General features: G+C 38.4%; 2 protein-coding genes across 2 annotated transcripts in view; one reads left to right on the top strand and one right to left on the bottom strand.

Annotated features, from left to right (window-relative positions):
* The window catches only part of LOC137277761 (focadhesin-like), a 482,967-nt gene that overhangs the window by 459,311 nt on the left and 1,113 nt on the right, over positions 1-22,543 (bottom strand). The window contains exon 2 of the mRNA XM_067809678.1: positions 20,597-20,724. Within this exon, the coding sequence (XP_067665779.1) occupies positions 20,597-20,650 (54 nt within the window). The 5' untranslated portion in view covers positions 20,651-20,724. The remainder of the gene's footprint in view (positions 1-20,596; positions 20,725-22,543) is intronic.
* Positions 20,925-21,950, top strand: LOC137278808 (microtubule-associated protein 6-like). The gene is made up of 3 exons (XM_067811318.1): positions 20,925-21,236; positions 21,417-21,596; positions 21,738-21,950. The coding sequence occupies exons 1-3, from the start codon at positions 20,925-20,927 to the stop codon at positions 21,948-21,950; spliced, it is 705 nt and encodes a 234-aa protein (XP_067667419.1).

The raw sequence follows: 22,543 nt of genomic DNA, 5'->3' as shown, positions 1-22,543 counted from the left end.
CTGATCATCTGGACTGAACACAATATAAATGTATATTAATATTATTCCTTGATGCACTTTGAGCAGTTATTATCTTCAAGACTATGCACAATATAAATGTACATTAATATAATTACTTCTTTGAAGCTTTGAACCATAAATTTCAGAACATCACATTATCTCTAATGTAGAAAAAATGAAAAAATAAAAGAAATACCAAAAAAACCCCACTGTAATTGTCATTGAATGAGTGCTATACAAGTCCAAGCAGGTCTGAAAGGCCAAACTGTTCTATGGGGTTCAACCAATCAACTGATATGTGATAGCCTCGCGGACGGTTGCCTTGAAAAATATCAGCCATATATCACCATGTTGATCTGATGTTTTTTGAAACAGGGCAACAGTGGGAATCACTGAACCTCCCATAGATTGTGCATGGTACAGATCTCAGTATGGATCAGCCTCTGTACCATGGTATTTGTATGAAGTCATGACTCGCCGACAGTGTTATGTAAAAATCCAATCTGTGTTGAATCCTTCAGAGTATACTTACCCGGACATTGCTCTCAGGATCACTTTCAGTACATTTCAGTGTTATTATACAGACTACTCTCTCTGACGTTACTGGACCAGGCAGAATTGACTGCATTAGAGGATAGTCTTGGCTTCTGTATCATGACCTTGGGTATTGTTCTGCAGTACTCATTTCTGCCTGACTGATTTATTTCTTTTGATCCTAATCTTAAACCACACTGCTTAATGAATGGTCAATGAGAGAAACAGGAAGATAAAATGGAAACTAAAGCAGCAGATTATAAATTGATCATTACTTTTACTTACTTATGCAGGACTTATGAGTTCAGGCCATACATCAGTTGAAGTTGAAGAGCGTGGACAGTCCTTGGATGGGTGACCATGTTTGGCAGCATGACTCAGTCAGTTTCTAGGACTTGTGTCCAGCCCAGAAATGAAACACATGTGACACATGTGATCTCACCTTAGGCAAATGAGTTTGTTCAAAACTGCCTCTGTTCATCCAGCAGAAAATGGGGACCTGGTGGGATAGGTCACATGACTACTAACCATAAGCAGTCCTTGCAGGCAGCTTGAGTTATCCTTGGTAATAATAATGACACTGTTTGGGCGCTTCAACCATGCACTATATGTGGAGATACCAGGATGATAAATAGACTATTATTAGTTTCAGTATTAACACAATGACTCTGGAAGATAGAAGTTTCTAGTTCAAATGAATATAGCCAGCAGAAGCTCCCCAGAAAAAGAAAATTTACACTTAGTCAGAATTCATAAACTGAGTCAGTCAAGTCTCTTCTGAGCTTTGACACAAGCATTATCACAACTAGCAAAGAACATGTAACTTTATAAGAGTGAGTGAGTGAGTTTAGTTTTACACCATACTGAGCAATATTCCACCTATATGGTGGCAGTATGTAGATAACTGAGCCTGGACCAGACAGCCCAGTGATCAACAGCATGAGCATTATTGGGATACGACAACATATATCAGCCAAGTCAGCGAGTCTGATCACCAAATCCCATTAGTCACCTTGTACAACAAGAATGGGTTACTGAAGATCAATTATGATGCAGATCTTCACAGTGCACTCTTAAAGATCTCAAGGCCAGCCCCAGCAGTAGCACCATACAGCACATCAGCAGTCTCATCACTGTGTCAGTGATACAATATTGCAGCACATCAGTAGCTATCTGACATCAAAATAATTTGATTGTTCAAAAAGTATTCTTTAGTGCTTGGTGCCCGGTTTTCAATGGTGATAATATCATGCATATGAAGTTTACTTTCATTTTTATTTGCTTTCAATGATGGAGATTTGAACATTACGAAAATTAACTCATTTGTTAAGATTCATATCCCTATCTGCCCTGTATCTGACTTTTGAAAGTCTTTTCATGATTTTCTTGAAATGTGGGCTTTAAAAACTTCTGACATGTTGTACTGTGTGGTTCTGTGGTACTGCTACATCACTGTGTGCCTCTTGCCTTTAGAGAATCTAACACCTAAAAAAACCGATTTACTAAATTGTTGCAAATTGTTGTCAAATGTTTTTAAATATCCCATTTTTGGAACTGATTGAATTGTGACAAATTTATTTCTCATTCTTTACCAACAAAATTCTTTCTACTGTCGATTTGTACCCTTTTCCTGTACAAACGTATTTCTCAGTAATACCTCAGCATCGGAACATTTTTCCTCTCAACTATTGATTTTGGTGGTGGTGATATAGTTTTAGTTGCACTAGTACCAGCAGTAAGGTCCATTTTCATTTTTCCCCCATAAACACTAAAAAAATTGCCAAAAGTAAAATACTTTTAATATTTAAAAGTACAGGTACTTTTTTCTCTCCTGCCTTTTGTGTTTTCCTAGGACAAAAATCTGTGAAACAAGAAATAGAATTGGTCTGGTCCAATGCAACAACGAAAACCCGAAACAACCTTCCCCTACATTTGTGCAAATTCATAACTGGTAATGGAATGTGAACAGAACATGATTATCTCCCTTCAGCTAATCACCTCATTTCTGTTGCAGGAGAAAGGCTGGTAAAGTAAACATGCGGATTAAAAGACATCATCATGTACAAGACAAACAGTACCACTTTGACCGGCGACATCCAACAAATCACTTGTGAGGTGCACAAGGGATCTGATGACATTATCAACTGTAAGGTCAGCAACCATGCTGCAGAATCTAAACACTTCGGAGGGATACCAGAGTCGTTAATACATCTGACTAATCACTTGTGAGGTATACCCATGTCATAAACACATCTGACCAATCACTTGTCTGGTGTCCCAGTGTCCGAAACACATCTGACCAATCACTTGTCAGGTGTACCAGTGTCCTAAACACATCTGACCAATCACTTGTGAGGAGTACTTTGTGCCCTGAATACATCTGACCAATCACTTGTGAGGAGTACTTAGTGTCATGAACACATCCAACATGTGAGGAGTACTTAGTGCCCTGAACACATCTGACTAATCACTTGGGAGGAGTACTTTGTGCCCTGAACACATCCAACTTAACATTTGTGAGGAGTACTTACTGTCCCAAACACATCTGACCAATCACTTGGGAGGAGTACTTAGTGTGTTGAACACATCCAACTTAACACTTGTGAGGAGAGCTTAGTGTCCTGAACACATCCAACTTAACCCTTGTGAGGAGTACTTAGTGCCCTGAACACATCTGACTAATCACTTGAGAGTACTTAGTGCCCTGAGCACATCTGACAAATCACTTGAGAGTACTTAGTGCCCTGAGCACATCTGACAAATCACTTGAGAGGAGTACTTAGTGTCCTGAACACATCTGACCAATCACTTGTAAGACATATTGGTGAACAGAAGATATCCAACCAATCACTTGTGAGGTCTGCTTGTGAACAGAGGACATATGACTGATCACTTTCTTCATGTAACCACTACCCTGAAGACATTCAACCAATCACCTGTGAGGTGTATTTGTGTTCTGAAGACATTAATCAATCACCTGTGAGGTATACTTGTCTTCTGAAGACATTCAACCAATCACCTGTGAGGTGTACTTGTGTTCTGAAGACATTCAATCAATCACCTGTAACGCCATCATGTGCAAGACAACAGCAGACATTTGACAATCAACATCACTTGTGAGGTGTACTTGTGTTCTGAAGATATTCAATCAATCACCTGTAATGACATTATGTGCAAGACAACAGCAGACATTTGACCATCAACATCACTCGTGAGGTGTACTTGTGTTCCGAAGACATTCAAACAATCACCTGTGAGGTGAACTTATTGTTCTGAAGATATTCAACCAGGAAAGTTTAAAGTGTACTGGCATCCTGCAGACATTACACTAATCAACAGCGACATGTACTAAATGACTTAATGAACACTAACAAATAGCCCTTCCACACACCAACAACAGTGACAACATCATCTGTGTTTAGGCAATTTCAGCAAGTCCTATGGCAGCCAAACAATGACAAACACACAAGTCCAACAGTAGGACTTGGACCCAGATGGTCAATGCTTGGTACACAAGGACCCTACCCACAATCAAACCCTATCCACAACCAACAGACTCGACAATACCATGCAAAATGTGGGCTTCATTATATTTTATGTGGCGGATTGTCATCACATATATAGCATTTTAGTAACCAAATCTTCCTATCTAAGTTCATCCACACAACCAATACAGTCTGACATTTCTTGTCAAACTTAAAATTTGCTGAACAAACCAATCATATCTGATGAATAGAAATATTGCTTGAAGCTTGTAATTTTTCTTGAAAAGTCAGCGTTGAGCCTATGCTTGTGTAGTACTATATGGGTTGATGTTCACTAAAGTTGAGAATTGGTAAAAATATCCCTGTTGATGACTGGTTCATTACAACCAATAAATCATCAAAAATAATAGGTTGGCACTATTTATCAAATTCTCCTGGTTATGTTTGTTAATGCACACAAAAATATAGAAATAACATGTAGTCCTTTCATTGTTTTTGCAAATTGCACAAATGCATGACAAATTGCAATGACTGTTATGTAAGGAACATAAATTTCCTGGAGTCTTTAAGATAAATTCAGTCATGACAAGGAACGAGCTTGTGGTGTTTATGAAATGGAACAGACAAAACCAACCTTGTAAATAATGATGCTAATGAAAACAAGTGTTCCAAAATTGTTTGTGTTCGATTAAGAGGAAACATGACCAATTGCTTGGTCGTCTAGTCATTGTGACAATCCCTGAATATTTCAATCAATCAGAACACCACTAACGTTAAAACTGTGGTTACAGTCTGTGAAGCCTAAAATTTATGCCTGAAAAATCCCACAAGGTCTAATTACAGCTTGCCCAAATGACATAATTAATGAGGTAATTGGGGCATGAAACATGAGTGGGAGGGATCACTGATCAGTGGATGGGGGTTTCAGTGTTAGTGTTAGATTTTGTTGTGATAACATAATACATGATAATGTGTTATTATGATTCCTGTGGTCAGTCCACCTTTATCCAATAAAACCGGTGATACAGATGTGATAAATCACTGTTAAAATAAATATTTCATAATCATATTTATATTTTATCACCCCTTCTGTGGTCAATAATGGACCAGTCCAGCAATAATCCACCATAATCTCACAAAATCAGTGAGGTATGAAATCCCACATAGACTGATGAACTGCTTCTACCTAACTGAATAACTTTGGGCCTCACGGGATGACACCAAAACTGCATGGAACAGTACATGTGACACCTTTATGATAAGGGGAAGAGTCCAGCTTTACCAGCTTTCTGACCACTTTAGTGGAACTCTGGAGATGACAGAATGTGGTGCTGATAGCCTAAAGACCATGATAAATAATTAAAATAATGGTCAGACAATGCAGCCACCTCCACTTGCCCAGTTCAAGCACCTGCGTAACTGTGATGCTTCTACCTTAATCACAGCACTGGAACGACATATCCAAACAGACAGGAAATGGGACTATGCGATCTATGGAATCGGAGTGAAACTATCAGAAACTATGTACTTCTTCACCATAGACTTGAACCATCAGTGTGTAAGTGATGAGGGCCTTGGATATTCATCGGTAAAGCTTGTGAAAGAATGAACCAGTTCTAGTCTGTGTTGTGTATTACAAAACCCTAACTTGTATAAGATATGGATGGATGAGCTCGACCATACTGGAGATCTCCTCAGTAAACTATGGCAGTGTCACTATATTTTCTCAGAATCACAAAGGTGTGACATGACATGTGTGTAGTTCGTGAAGTGAATGAAAATCGTGCAGACATGTTTGTAGACTTAGTGACTTGATGACCAGTTACAGGTGTCACAGTCTGTATCTTGTCTCTGCTTTATATTGTCCATGTCATTGAGTGAACATCTTACATCACCTTATGAATGACATAAACATTCTATATTGAACAGCAGAGTTCTCCAGTCAGGTTTTATTGGAGTGAGTGAGTGAGTGAGTGAGTGAGTGAGTGAGTGAGTGAGACAGACTATGTTTTCTGGAAAAATGGTGAAATATTGTACTCACTAACTCACGATGGAGGGTTGAAACACCCTGTGTGTAACAACGAAGGATGTACTATCAGCCCCTAACAGCCTGCATGACATTGTATTACATACAACACAATCCATGCACTTGAATCAAATATGCACACACAATCTGTTATCTAGTATCTGCCCCTGAAAGGGTCAACTGAAACAGTCAGCCATAGAGACATGGTATGCTGCTCACATGGTCTTTCCTTTGGTAACTGTAATGAGGTGCACAGCGGAGTTGAAGGCAGGAATACAACTCATTAATTAAATACACTCCCAATCAAAAGCTTAAACTCACTTAAAGAGCACACACATGCACGCATGCACATGTGAACAGAGTGTAGCATTTTGTTCAAAATTCACCAATTTTCACTTAGTTTCATCATTTATTGAACACATGACAATAATCTTTTCAACATCATGAATATATTTTACAATACACCATTTCATATGTAAGAGTCTGTTTAGACAGTTGCAAAATCCAGGTTAGAACAGATGACTGAAGTACTGAGTCTAAACATTTGATGGATCGTGTATGATCCAAAAATTGCAAACTGTCTCGCAACCATTATAAAAACAATGATGACTGTTGTTCAGCAAAGTTTCAAACCACCAGTGGGATCTACCCATTCAAGCATCATTGGCATAAGCATGTAGACCTTAGGATAACACTGAAAGTCCTCAGAAACCAATTCATCCTAACACACTACATGACAGTCAGGTGCAAAACTATTCAGTAAGCTTCGCTATCAGAGGTATCAATCACAGCTGCGATGCATGGTTAAATAAGCAACTGCTACAGTGCCAGGCTGACTGACTTTAAAACTTTCACTGATATATATATTCACATTTATTGCATGTGAGTTTTCACAAAGAAACCAACAACACTGAATGTATTACCATTTCCAAGATGGCCTCAATAACTGCATCACACGTCTAGCATCACATCAATATTCTGAGGGCATTAGTAGAGAAATCATAACTAGAAGTCTCCTCAAAAAGGTTTGTCATCACTTACTTTGTTGACTTAATTAGCTTAATAACCATGGTGATAGGGGGATGTTGTTAGAGGAAGGGTGCCAAGCTAGGTACAACATACACAACCTCCATCAAAAACCAACACACAACATTTGGATAAGATAAAATCATTATCACTCTGGGGATCCATCCAAAAATCTGTTTGTTATACATCATTCATAATCCACCTATTTTACAAGAGTCTGCAAAAAATTAGTATGGACCAGACGAAAAAGAGACTGAAATTTGAATCAACAGAACATTTCATGCAGGTGTCACTAACAAATACAATTGCCTTACTGATGTGAAAAAAAAAAATGTTAAAACATATATATACAAAATGATTTTAGTGAGGAAATAAACATACTCAAAGTCCGAATTGAAAATATTATTCCCCAATGATTCCACCATGTTTTTACAGAGAACTTCTCCCTGTGCCTGTGGCTACAGACAATTTTTCCCTATGCATGACACTGGCTTGGGGATACAGAGTCTACAGAAAGTAAGATGGTCATTTGGAAGAGTAAAGAGACCGTTGTAATTGCCGTGTCAGCAGTCAGTTGAAGTTGATGACAACACCAAAGCCCAAGAGGGTCATACTTCAGATTTCACAACCAAGATGAGGCTGAGCTAACTGAATTCTCCTCCTGGTGTAGTTCCTACAATGGTCATCAGTGGCATGCTGTCCCTGAGTAAGGCTGCTGTAACACAAACTGACATCTAGGTCAGTCAGTGAGACAACAGTTCAGTAACAAAAAACAACCCCACTGAGAATATTTCAACTACACAGTCTGCACTCAGTAAAGCAAAATACAGACTGCATTTCATGGTCATAATTTTCATTGCGCCTTTATTTTTAAAGCAAAATAACATGTTTACCTTTAACCACAAACATAGAATCTGCTGTAGCAAGGTACAGAAGCTCACCTTTACTCGGTGACAATATTTACGTTTGTTGCTGTACACTGCACTCGGCAATATTGCAGCTATAATGCAGTGGTCAGTAAATAACAAATCTGGACCAGACAATCCAGAGATCAACAGCATGAGAATCAATTTATGCAAATGGCATACACTGACATATGCCAATCAATAACACAAGCTTGATCACCCAATCCCAATAGTTGCCTTTTAAGACAAGCATGGGTTGCTGAAGACCAATTGTAAACTGGATCTTCGCCTGTGACAACCTTTAAGGAATGAGGATATACTTGTGTGGATGATTCAGTAAGGGAAACAAAATAACCAATAACTGTATATAATTGGTGAAACATCAGAAACCTTTTTTAAGACACACATATTATGTTTATATGTTGACAAACTAACAAACCAAAAGTCACTGTGTTCTGTAATCTGATTGGTTGAACATGATCAAATGGTATCTGATTCCCAGAAACCACAAGCCTACTCGCTGCATACTGACATGTAGAAACGTCACAAATCATAGTTTTATTGTGTCATCAACAGTGGTGACGTCATTCAAATCATATTGTGACGTAAAGTCAAAATAGCATCACAAATATGCAGCTCCAGTTGCTACCATGGTAACCATCTGAAACAGCCAGCTGATGACACTTCACTGATGTACCTGCACTCGATGTAAATGAGTGCAGATAGTAAAACCCTTTGGTATACTTTTTCATTTACAATGTCGATAAACATCATGTGTTGGCCAATTTCTGGGTGACACCATCAGTTCCAAATGTATTCCCGTGCTTCAAATACTCAATAACACCCTGAAATTGGCCAACACATGATGTTTATCTCCTAAATGGCCACAAGTCAAAAATCCACAGTCATATTTTACTAAATGCAACTTAAATTCATGCAAAAGAACACAAAGTTTTAATGCTTTCCTTACTGACAAACTGGATATAGAGCCTGCCAGTGGCTGATTAAACAATATAAGGTTACAGAATACTTTCAGCTACCAACAAAACGATGACCAAGTTACACATCGACAGTCTGCCAGGAGGACAAGGAGGTGACAAACAGTGCTGGGTCTGCTGAACAAACAGGGCAGGCCAACAATTGAGGTGTAACACACATTACACAACAAAAGGGTAAATAATTGTACAAAAGATGTAAGGAACATTTCCTACTTGTACAGTGAATCGATGTTGGCTGATGACGACCAGTACAATATTACTGATAATGAAAATTATACACTCTTAATACTTTTTAAAGGAGTATTTTTCTGTGAATGAGTGAGTGGGTGGAGTGAGTGAGTGAGTGAGTGAGTAAGTGAGCGAGCAAACGAGCTGATTGAGTAAATGTTGTGTAATATAAACAGTATAACTTATTGCATGAAGAACATCAGCATACCTACATAAATTAAAAGGTTCTGCTGCACAGTAAAGGTATGAAAACCACATCATGCCAGCAGGATCTGGTCACATTCACACTTTTATCAGTGCATTTAAGGAAATCTCGTCAGATTCTAACAGCCACTATCCTCAAGCAGTCTGTGACCCCTATAGTATAACACACTGAGGGCAAGTACAGAAAATGTTGACAAAATGGGGACTAAATGATAACATGGTGAGGATGTAAAACAATTACACGAGTGCTGCCACAACTACAATGGCCACCTTGATGAAACAACTAGGACTTGATGGTGAGATTCCTTCAATCATTCAGGGACTGGTTCATCCACCTACCTCTCTCGATCCGCCTACTTCACCTCTATTAACCTGGGCACCCACTGACATAAATTCATTTAGGAACTGTCAATCACCCATATGTCTTCTATTGGGGCACCCATTAGCATAAATTGGTTTGGGAAAGGGATCATTGTTCCAGGTGCTCACTGTCCGAGCTAAATGTTGCTAAAGTTAATACAATTGAAGAAATTAGCTTTACATACTTCCTCAGACTTTAAAAACATTTCAAGATGACATTCATCTGACCATCATGTGATCAGGAAATTTATCAATCATGACATATTCTTATGTATATATATATATATTCAAAGCATTCCAACATACTATTTCAATAAGCTTGTCTTATATATTGAATATTGAATGGTATCACTTACATCAAGTAAGTACATCATGATGTGCTACTTTAAAAATTGTATGTATTTTGTTTAAACAAGGTTGTGTAATTGTACACAAAGTTGTATATTGATGGTTCCATTCACAACAATTTGGTGCAACAGTTTACCAGGGAAAGGTTCGACATCTTGTTTCATGATGTAAACATGTTTAAGACAAACTCTGAAATTTACAATGAAATGCATGTCACTACACACTTCAATGGTAAAGCCCAACATGAAAGTTGTTCTGAATAAAATAATATGTGCATTCATATTGCGCCAAACTCCATTCACGAGGCACTAAGAGTCAAAGCATGAATATTGCTACCCTGCATATCCCAAGCTGCCTGTTAGCCTCTAGGTTATAGTCACATGACTTATCCCACCGGGTGCCCATTTTCTGCAAGGTGAACAGAGGGAATTTTGAACAAACAGATTTGCCTTTGTTGTGGGGCAGGACTGAAGTCCTAGAAACTTTCAGGAGTCCAAATGCCAAAAACACTCACCCATCCAAGGACTGTCCGCACTGATTTGTGACCTGAGCTCCATGCACCACTGTGTTTAACACTCAACTGAACGTGATTTCATATCAGACGTATGTCAAGACATAATGGCTAGTGCAATCAACATGTTTGAAGTTGGAACAACACAGTCTTTGATCAGCTAGGCCATTCCTCTACCCCCTCACAAGAGTTCCAGTCCAAGTAAACTTAGTCTTCAGTGTATTTCGTTACTCCACCACTGAGTCTAACAAAACCTAGTAGAAGGTCGCGTCAGGTTACCTTTAAGTGACCAATGACCATCCAATCACAAGCGAGATGGTTAAATAGATTTAACCAATCAGACAACGGCTACTATTTAGGGATCAGTGGGACTTTCAAAATATTCAGGTAACTGAAACAGATATCTCCACAAACAAAAATCTGCATATAATACAGTTATTTGACCTGCAGTATATATGCTTTGGGGTTTCTGTTGACATGGTTACCATTAGCTAATATTTCCGCAAGATAACATCCTTGAATATTTCCAAAAACACTATTTTCAGCGACTGTTTACTCACCATTGTCATGGTTGTACATACACCGTGTGCATCACCCAGAAGCGAGCGTATGCTAAACAGCATTTGGAATTGTTTGGGTACAAAACTTTTCGAGATAAAAAGTTCAAAAGGTATGTGCGAATGTGCACTTTCGCGATTTGGTAAGCTGTGCTCTGATTGGTCAGTCTTAAAGGTTACTTGACGCGACCTCCCATAAGGTTTTGTTAGACTCAGTAGTGTGGAGTGTAACGAAAAGTACTGAGGATACTTACTTAGGCTGCAAGAGTTCCAAAGTGAAGACACATTGTCATGCTATCTTGAACATGTTAAACAACAGCAGAGTAGTTCTCTTACATAGCAAAGATGGACATCATAAGTTGTTCCTTGTCACGAGGAACCCATGGTCCCTGAGGGACCTATAACAATGTATTTATTTTACCGAACATCTCAATGTTAAATTTGAACAGTTTGAAGCATGAGTATTGAATTGTACACTTCAATCAACCTGTGTAAATCAAACGATTTGAATCTTGCATCTTGCTGTTTTTCCCCACAGGTATTGTCTTAGTAAAGTCGTGATGTAATTTGCCCTTAATATTCACAAGGACTACATTTGAACGTTTTGTCAAAATGTATATATTGGAAAGAGTCAAATGTTTTTGCAGCCATCGCTAGATTTTGCTGATGGCACAAGAAAAAACAGATTTAGAGTCCTCTCCCTTCCACTGATTTCCATTCACAAAACATCAGTAGTTTCCATGCATCATGCGTCTTTTAATGCTATTCGAGATGAAATAGTAAACTACCACGAAGTACTGAATGAGTTGCTATTGGCAGGGTAATTGGGCAGGTGGGCACTCAGCCAATCAGAAAAAAAGACCCATTTATGTGAGTGTTAAGACAAATACCTTTACCCTTCATCATAAGATAGACTAATGCTCTGTCTCTGAATATATTTATTTTTATGGTAACAAATTTAAATTGAAAAGAAGCCCCTGTGAGATGGGAGATTCAGAAGCTGAGGAAATCTGCATTGCTTCATTGAGGGCTTAAGCATCGCAGGCAGGGCTAGGCAGAAGGGACTATTGTGGTTCAGAGACTGTGAGACAGACAAGAGATAAGCTTTCTTAATGTTGTTATGTGTCCAAAAAGAATTACCACTGACATCAAGAAATCCTCAGTTTTCTGCAGCTCCACTAAACATGTGTTTCCCCACCTGACACTATGAATCAATAAAGAATAAAAACATTGTTCCTCTCAGAGATCTCAAGATGGTCAACTTCCAAAATAGCTTCTGCCATAACAACTGGCACTGCACAGGGACAGATGGGACATCACATCTTATCGACAACATGTCTCCAGACATGTTACATCACCAGAATGTCAGCTTTGTCTGGCTGGAGTGGACAAGGTGTTGCAATGTAACTGAAAATCTTTGCAGCATTTCTATAACAGTATTTTCAAACAAACAATGCATATGCATTACTTTAAACATACAAGTCCATATATTAAATATAAGCATTAAATTTCATACATGCAGTATGTGGAAAGTACAATAATAAATGGTGAACTCACCAAAATCATGTCCTCTAACTATCAAAAGCTATTGAGCATGATAACATTGATTGGAACAAAAACATACAAGAATGATGAGGATCCTCTCCACATATTTAAGAATTCTACAGAACTGATTTTCTTCAACCAGTGGAAAAAGACTTCTTTGATCACGCCACATTTTGAGTCATATATTTTTATTTAATTTTCTGTGGTTGGTGGTAATTACTTAATCTATAACATAAAACAAAAACTATATGAGGAATTTTAGAAAAATGAAATCTTGCATAACATAAGATTTAAGAAATGAAAAATAATTCTTAAATTCTTTAAAATTCAGCTGGAATTTCAAATGCATGCACTATGACTGTGTAAAACAGTTTCACAATAATCTCTCTCACAAGACTAATGCATAACAGCTCATAGCAGGAAGACAGACATTATTACAGACAATACACCAGTGGTCTGCGCAGCCAAAGTTTAATTGCTAAAACTCCTAAAGTGGAAAATTAATTTTGGTATCGAGTTGTTATTTCAACATCACACTTCTTTCCCAAATTCAGCTTCAAAGCACCGATTTTTGTGAAACGAACTGTAAAGAGACCTGCTGAGAAACGTTTGATGTACACCCACTTTCATGATTACTGACATGGGATTACCTACACACTTTGAAGAGCGTGCTATAGTAACGCCACCCCATTACACATTGTCTTCTGCTTTCAACAGTAATCTTACGTATATAATTGCCTGTTGTAATGAAATGTGACAAAGCCATCTAGACAAACGTTCTCATCAACTTAAAAGACAAAACACTTATATGTTCAGCTCTCAAGTATGTGAGGGCTTGCACTAGAATCTAAAAATGAGCATACATAGAAAAATATTTATATTGCATGATTTATTTTTCATTAAAATCTGGATCCAATATGTTGATTCAAACACATGTTTGACATCTAAATTTTGAAATATTTTAATATCATGGACACAAATTTTCTTTGACATGTGCATGTTACAGGCTAGATATGTATATGCATGTTACAAGCTAGAGAAATTTGTATATGCATGTTACAGGTTAAATAATATCTGACTCATCACTTTGATATGATGGTTCATGTTGTCAAGATATATGAATTAGCGTATTCTTGCTTCTTGTTGTAAAAACATTTCAGTATTGATTTGTAACTCAATATGAGTGAGGTGGACATCAATAATGTTTGTATTACCATTCTGTTTTCAGACACATATATCTCAAATGCGGAGATTGATGCTCATGCTGTTGATCATTGGATTAATGGGTCTAGACTTGATTATCTACAGACAGGCGCAATATAGGTGGACTATTGATGAATGCAGCACAAAAAATAGACTCACTCACTCATTGAGGCAAGATCTTACAAACAATATTCAGTATGCCATTCACACTATTTACAAACACACGTTTCCAACTGGTTCTTATGCATTTGTCATTATTAAGTACAAATCAAATATGGTCTAGATGTTTATCTCAGCCCACTCAAAAAAAACATTACTGAAGTCATCATGTTTGTGTTCAAAGGGATATAATCTACATGAAATTCAAAGAACTGAAGTGGAAAGGAGTAGCTTCCCTTGACACAACAAGGGGAGATAATTATTCCTTTCCATTTGAGCAGAATGCATTGAAGTCACACTAAAATCACCACATCTCTTTAAACACTGGATTCTAATTTGCAATCTACATACATTGATTACTGTTAACATAAAACATGTCTCTGCAAAATGATAACTTTTGAGGAACATTAAATTATGTTTCTACATAGTTTAATGTGAAGCCTTTGTTGCTACACATATCATGACTATGAAAATTTGTTACCATTAGCATGAATGAATACTATGAATAGTTACTTGTTTATTTCTACCTCACCACATAATCAAAATAATTAGCTAAAGAAGAACAGTTTGACCATGTTCTTGATTCAAAATTTCAAACCTGAAGAAAACAACATTTTGGAATGTCAGACATACTAACAAGACTGTATAGAAGAACTTCACAAAGGCTCTGTTGTCAAATGTTTATCCCCACCACTGAACCACTGAAGTGTGAGCTAGACAATGATTTTGATGGACGAAAACATCATCCAGAATGCCTCACTTGACTTTTTTTGCGGTTACATGATGAAAAAACATATTCCAATTGTAAAGTTCCTGAACTGGAAAATATTGCACTGAATGGTTCAATGGAAGGTGAGTGGGGGAGTGAGTATGTATGGTTTTATGCTGCTTTTAGCTATATTCCAGCATATCACAGTGAGGAGCACAAAAATGGGCTTCACACATTGTACCCATGTGGGGAATTGAACCAAGGTCTTCAGTGTGACAAGCAGGTGCTTTAATCAGTGTCAGGCCGGGAAAGCCACATTTTAAAAATTACTATTACTGGGAAAGCCACATTTCCAACAGGTTAATTAATTAATGGATTACCGTAACTGGTAAATAAGTGTCCCTATGTATGAGAAACAAATAATCTTTCCTACTCAAAAGCGCTGTATTTAGCAATACCGGGAGAAGACTGTCCCTATTTATGATTGTACACCACATTATATAATATTGTGTTCATAGGAAACTACTAATCTTTAATACTCACAAGCGCGGTGTGCAGCAATACCGGGAGAAGACTGTCCCTATTTATGACTGTACACCACATTATATAATATTGTGTTCATAAGAAACTACTAATCTTTAATATTCACAAGCGCAGTGTGCAGCAATACTTAGAGTAGTATAACCGATTTTTCTCCCCCCAAGCGTGAGATCAAAGGCGTACTTCTTTCAAACTTATCTGACAATCTTGTTTGTCCCTATCATATATAAATGACTTCTTGTTCACTCCATGTCAGAACCATGGCAAATGCTAAAGTGCAAATAAACTTCATTGAGAGTGTGAGAGGATGCAGGCATTTGTACTATGATGGCTATAAGTTTCGGTGTAAGAGCACTCGCTGTGAAAGGAAATACTGGTCTTGTGTTGTTTCTGAGTGCACTGCACAGATTACAACTCAGGGTGAAATGCTCCACGCCATTGAGATTACAGATCACTCTCACGATGCCCTTCCTTTTGAGTTTGAAGTTGACGCCTTCAAAGGAAGATGGAGAGAGTAAGGACTGAAACAACCCCCATTCCCACCATCTATGGCGAGGAGATCTCCAGACTACGCTAGCATCACATCGTCCCAGATGACCTTCTGAAACAGATACCAGCTCTGAAGTCCCTCGCTGCCATGCTCTACCGCTTGAGACACCAGACCTTGCCCTGCCAGCAGACCCCAGATCAAGTTGGAGGAGAAGTAGTCAAGAACAGAAGGTGGCGACCAGTTCCTGCACCGTGTTCGTGACGATGTCCTTATTTTCACAACGGACAAGAACATTGAATACTTGTGTAATGAAGATGTGTTTTGTGACGTTACATTTTATGCCCGTCCAAAAGCGTTTTATCAGATTTATTGTATTCATGCAGAGGTATTGGGCCATATGTTTCCATTGGTGTATTGCTTGCTGTCAAACAGAACAAAGGAATGCTATGTTAGCATGTTTCAGTACTTGTGTGATGCTGCACGTAGGCAAATGTTACAGTTTGTTCCCCATACAGTCCAGCTGGTGATGTGTTTCCTGGGACGTCTGCTAGGGGGTGTTTTTTCCATTTCACCTAGTGTGTTTGGAAGAGGGTGCAGAGAGAAGGTCTTGTGATGGAGTATTTAGTTAGAAGAGCCGCTGCTCTCCCTCTAGTCTGTCATACAGACCCTGAAGTATATATATCCAAGAAAGCCCACGCAAGTCTAGAAAATGTGGCAAGTCTAGATTTCCTCAGCTTCAGGTTCTGAAAATGAAGGAAGTCTCAGAGCTCCATTTCATTATCTTATTTTTTTTTCACTATAAACGGTTTTTCAGTAAAATATGTTCATTTCAGAGACTAGCTGTTAGTCTACTCTCCCTCTAGTACCTCGGGATAAGGTGGAGGATGTATGGCTTGATGCCATAGCTGACTCTCCTGCCGGTCGCAAAATCACTGCATTCATGGATTATGTAACAACCAGTTGGGTTCAGGGCCAGTCTTTCGCGTTAGATGTGTGGAACCACTTTGAAAACCAGGGCCGCCATACAAACAATAATCTTGAAGGGTGGCACAACAAGGTAAAGAGACTTGCTCTCAAGAGCCACCCTAACATTTATGAGATAGTGGCGATATTTCAGCGTGAGCAGTCTCTCACAGAGGTTGCTGTCCTGAAACTTTGACCGCCGCCACAAAGAAAGAAACATAGAACGATCGACGCTCGCATTGCATCATTGAAGACTGAACTTCTAAGCCAACAACTGAATGAGATGCAGTATGCGGACCATGTGGTCAATCTCCTTCACATACAGCAGTGGAATAAACGAGAATGTTGTCTGAATGGGCTTCTCTGTCAATAAGGATTATCACCAAGTGTAGTTCTTAGTTCATTATCATTATTATTTATGTTTTACAAATCAGTACTTATTATTATCTAGTATATTATTGTGTGTTAATTATAGAAACAAAACTTTGTTGTAATCTGAATAAACTATGAGGAAACATGTCTTATTTTGTTAAATACGGTAATGGGTTTGAATCATTAAGAGTGTTTTGATAGCATAACCGGGAGCACCACACTCCATGTTTGTGCAACCGTACCTATTGCCGGGACAGCCACATCAATTTTGGCTATTTGTTTTGGAAATGTGGCTTTACATACATCATATAAAGATTCATATATCTGCTCAAAAAGTGATACTCAGATATATATAAATTATCATATATACTTGATGATGACATGTTTATCCATATTTGAAGAGAAGAATTCTGGAATGTCATGTTGCTACACATATATATTTCTCTGTAAACATCAACTGTGAGTATATATTGGCATTTGGTGGTTAAAGATGTGATTAAGAAGTGATTAAGGTGTGTTCACATCCATTTGTTTGATCACACAGACTGATTTATTGAGAACCTAAAAATACATACAGGTATTTCAGAAAAGACTAAATGCTCTTAAAACATTTTAAACTGACCTAGATTAACAGGAAGCTTTAACAAAATTCACAACTTGTGTACAAGTAAACGCCTTTTGGACCCTGCAGTTAGCCATTATCAAGACTGCAGTGTGTAAATACCAAAGTCTAAACCTGACAATCCAGTGATCAAGACCAGTGCCAGATAATTAACAAAACAGATTACATAAGAAACCAACATCTGTGGTGAGAAGGCGGAATGTCAGCTTAGGGTTCTAGATAATGTTTGGAGCCAATACATATATTACTCACATGTAGTGCATTCATAGTATTCTTGGAAATTGAACATATCATAATCTCTTGGAGCCACTAACAAACAAAACAGTGAGGTAGATGCTTTCTTAGTCTGTCATACAGACCTTGAAAAAATACATTTAATTAAGCCCACGCATGTAGATTGAAGAAAGTCTGGGCTCATATTCATAACAGTTTAGTAGTATTTTTTTATGAAAAGTTTTTTATTTTCTGTAAAATGCTCATTTCAGAGACAAGATGATAATTCAGTGCTTTGTAAAAATCAGTTTCTCAATGCTGTTCTATTGACTTCTGATTTGCATCAGTTTGATTCTCATTTGAGTGTCATATATGGTATAACTTCACAACAGTGATACACGCCTATCACAATAACTGTTTTTGGTATTCACTGCAGTCTAGGGTTCCTGTACAGTTGTATGTAATGCCTGCAATCAGAAAATAAAGATGTGTAAAGACACAAAGGCTTAACAAAGCTGAAGAGGCCACACTGTCCAACAGTGCACAGGTTTATTTCTCCATGTCATGCTTGGCTTGTTTAGATTATAAATGCATATTTGTATGCAAAGGACTCTAAATTATTGGGGAAATGGTGATGATGATGATTTGGGTATTTAACATGTGCTTTCTCACATATTGCATATTTTGCACCCATGCCTGTCAGGCCATTTGGAGTCTAATGATGATTTATTTTCTGTATTTAATTGCACCTCTATGATGTCTGTACCACCTGCTCAGGGCAAGTCCCTGCATGATCAGCTGACCAGGGCTGGTCATTGTCACACATCAGGGAAAACCAATTAGCTGACCAGCAAACTGTTACCCAGCTGCCCAGCTGACCATTGTCCATTGCCCCTCCTTCCACCAGGCCCCCTGCAAGCTGATACTCTTGTGAAATGTATCACACCTCTACTTGGTTACTTAGCAACATCTAGAAGTATCCTAAATCATAACAGATATGAATTGATTCTCCTGAATAAAGCACTTTTATGTCTTGAGGCTGGCTAGAGACTTTCAGCATTTCTTGACAGATCGAAAATCTGTTGTTCAAGTGTAATATCAGGTATGATTTATGTTCAATTATATGTTATATAAAAAATGTTTTACATTGTTGAGTTGGTTGTTCAATGAAAAACATCAACCAGTTATATTTCATTTATTATGGTATTAACTTTCAGAAGAAAAAGAATATAAAGTATTGTATCAACTTTTCAGCAGTAATCCAAGAGATAATCATGCAATTAATTACATGCATATACTTATAAGATTTACACAGGCATTTGGAATAAACTGGAAAAAGGCAGTAACCAATTTTAAGTTTTTCTCGAGTTTGATTTGCAGTTGACAAAGTAATACAGTAATATTTCTATTGCTGAGTCAGCGTAACCTTAAGAATGTTGTGATCTTTTTAAAAGGGAAGATATTACCTTTGGGGCTATGCAATGATGCACTTATGCAATGAAAGAATAGATGCAAACTGGACAATGCATTTATAGAAAACACAAACTGAAGTCTTAACAGTCACATGCAATGTAAAACACAACTTTGCTGATTCTGAAACTTTTCAGTATGCACTTACCGAAATAGAAACAAACATGTTGATTGTGATAACCTGCCTCTGTCAATGTCTGGCTTGACAGCTATATGTCTTCCTGCCTGTCTGCTATTGACAATATGCAAGGCAAAACTTCAATCCTTGACCACATGCAATTTGAAATCAACACCTATCGGGCTTGTAAGCCATAAACAAAGAGCTGACTGAGCATATGGACAAATGAACCAGTGGTCAATGAAAACGCTCCATTACTCTTGAGTGCCCACACACAGGCTCTGACTGGGTTCGGTATCATGGTTGCTTTGTTTCGAGGGAGGTAAACCCAAGTACAAAATATTCCACTGATTATTTGTGATTATATGCTTATAATATTGTTTATTTGGGTTTTTTTATAATCTGCAATGCATTTTATATATCATGAATACATGATAACTGTGTTTTAATTATGTTTGATTTTTTGGTTGCATGTGACCTTTGATGATATACCTTCACTGACATATATTAGTTATAAGTGTTAATGAGTGTAGTTTGATGTATGTATTGATGAGATGGGCACTGAGAACATGATGAAATCGCTGGAAGAACAAGGACTTATGTACAGTAGACGACTACCATGTTTCAGTTCAGTGCTTTATGGTGATGCTGTTGCAAGATGCATGTGGTTTGCGTTATCTAGATAAGCAACAATTCTTTTTTCAACCTGTATGCCAAGGATGTCTGACAATGGTGGAAATGGTGGCGGTAACCTGGTGATGACTTCACCAACAACCCTCTAAAAAGGCAAGATGAAAAATAAGGAGCTACTCCCGGCATCTGTTGACAACCACAGTAACTGTGATCACCATGACAACCACAACAACAATCTTACATTCCAAACAATGAGAATGAGGAGCTGCAGTATCTGTGGTGATGATATGTTGATGATGATGAAGATCAAAGATGTCATTAGGTAACTGACCACTGTCAACATGATAGTCACAATAGGAAGTACAAGAATCTCCTACCTGTATCTGTATTGGTGGATGTTTCACCTCCAGACGTCGCTTAATGTCCTCCATGTTGTTGCTTGTCCACTTCACAAGAAGTTTTTCTTAGATGTCCGGTGTTAATCTTAATTCTTCAGTGAAGGTGACTGTAAATAGATGGTATTCAAGGTGGAAGTAACACTTAAACTCATTACTGATACATCTCCTAGCTGAAGTGGTCACCATGCCACCACATCTACAGACACAGACAGTCACCCTGCCAACACATCGACATGCTCATATAGTCATCCTGCCAGTACATCTACAGGTTCTTATGGTCACCCTGTCAGTACATCTGTAATCTCAGATGGTCACCCTGCCAGTACATTCACAGGCTCAGATGGTCACCCTGACAGTACATTCACAGGCTCAGATGGTCGCCCTGACAGTACATTCACAGGCTCAGGTGGTCGCCCTGCCAGTACATCTACAGACTCAGATGGTCACCCTGCCAGTACATTCACAGGCTCATATGGTCACCCTGCCAGTACATTCACAGGCTCAGGTGGTCGCCCTGCCAGTACATCTACAGACTCAGATGGTCACCCTGCCAGTACATTCACAGGCTCAGATGGTCACCCTGCCAGTACATTCACAGGCTCAGATGGTCACCCTGCCAGTACATCTATAGTTTTATATGGTCACCCTGCCAGTACATTTGTAATCTCAGATGGGTCACCCTGCCACTACATTCACAGGCTCAGATACCCTGCCAACACATCGACATGCTCATATAGTCATCCTGCCAGTACATCTACAGGTTCTTATGGTCACCCTGTCAGTACATCTGTAATCTCAGATGGTCACCCTGCCAGTACATTCACAGGCTCAGATGGTCACCCTGCCAGTACATTCACAGGCTCAGATGGTCGCCCTGACAGTACATTCACAGGCTCAGGTGGTCGCCCTGCCAGTACATCTACAGACTCAGATGGTCACCCTGCCAGTACATTCACAGACTCAGATGGTCACCCTGCCAGTACATCTATAGTTTTATATGGTCGCCCTGCCAGTACATTTGTAATCTCAGATGGGTCACCCTGCCACTACATTCACAGGCTCAGATACCCTGCCAGTACATCTACAAACCCAAATGGTCACACTGCCAATACATCTACAGGTTCATATGGTCACCCTGCCAGTACATCCACACACTCAGATGGTCATCCTGCCAGTACATCTACAGGCTCCAATAGCCACCCTGCCAGTACATCTACAGGCTCAGATGGTCGCACTGCCAATACATCTACAAACCCAGATGGTCACCCTGCCAGCACACATACAGGGTCAAATGGTGACCTTGCCTGTGAATTTAGCTCAAATTGTCACCTAGTATGCCTGTTTGCTGAGGAACTACCCTTGCCAGTATATATCCTCACAAAGGTATCAGTGTGGCCACCCTACTGAAGATGCACATCATTATTTCTCTGTATGTCCCAGACTTGATACTATAAGAGTAAATAAATTTTATTATATTAATGGCTTTTCATTAGAAACAATCTTATACGGAACGTCCTCCTTGAAACCACAAACTCAATCAAATACATTGAAATCAGTCCATCTATTTTTAATTGAAACTTAGCTGAGCAAACCATATTCTACAGTCTATGATTATACCAAGCCTTAGTGCCATGAATCCCAACTGCAAGTGACATAAATGTATAAAACCATCATGACTTTAATTTTCTGACTACATGCTGTAACATCAATTTTTATTAGATATCATTTTTTTTATCATCTTGCTGACCAAAACAGTTCATGAAAATGCTGTCGGTTTTTCTCATGAAATTAATATGTTTAAACCAAAGGTTCTACCTATCCTTGTTAATCCACTCTATCCTCTGTCTTTCCAGAGATAAAATCCGTTCAAACATGCCCTTCAATCTATTTATAATTCTACCTAATCCTTGGTTGTTCCAGTGAAAA

This window comes from Haliotis asinina, chromosome 3 (assembly GCF_037392515.1).
Source record: "Haliotis asinina isolate JCU_RB_2024 chromosome 3, JCU_Hal_asi_v2, whole genome shotgun sequence".
Lineage (NCBI taxonomy): Eukaryota > Metazoa > Mollusca > Gastropoda > Lepetellida > Haliotidae > Haliotis > Haliotis asinina.
Note: the sequence above shows the minus strand (reverse complement) of the source record. Positions and strands in the feature narration are given on the sequence as shown.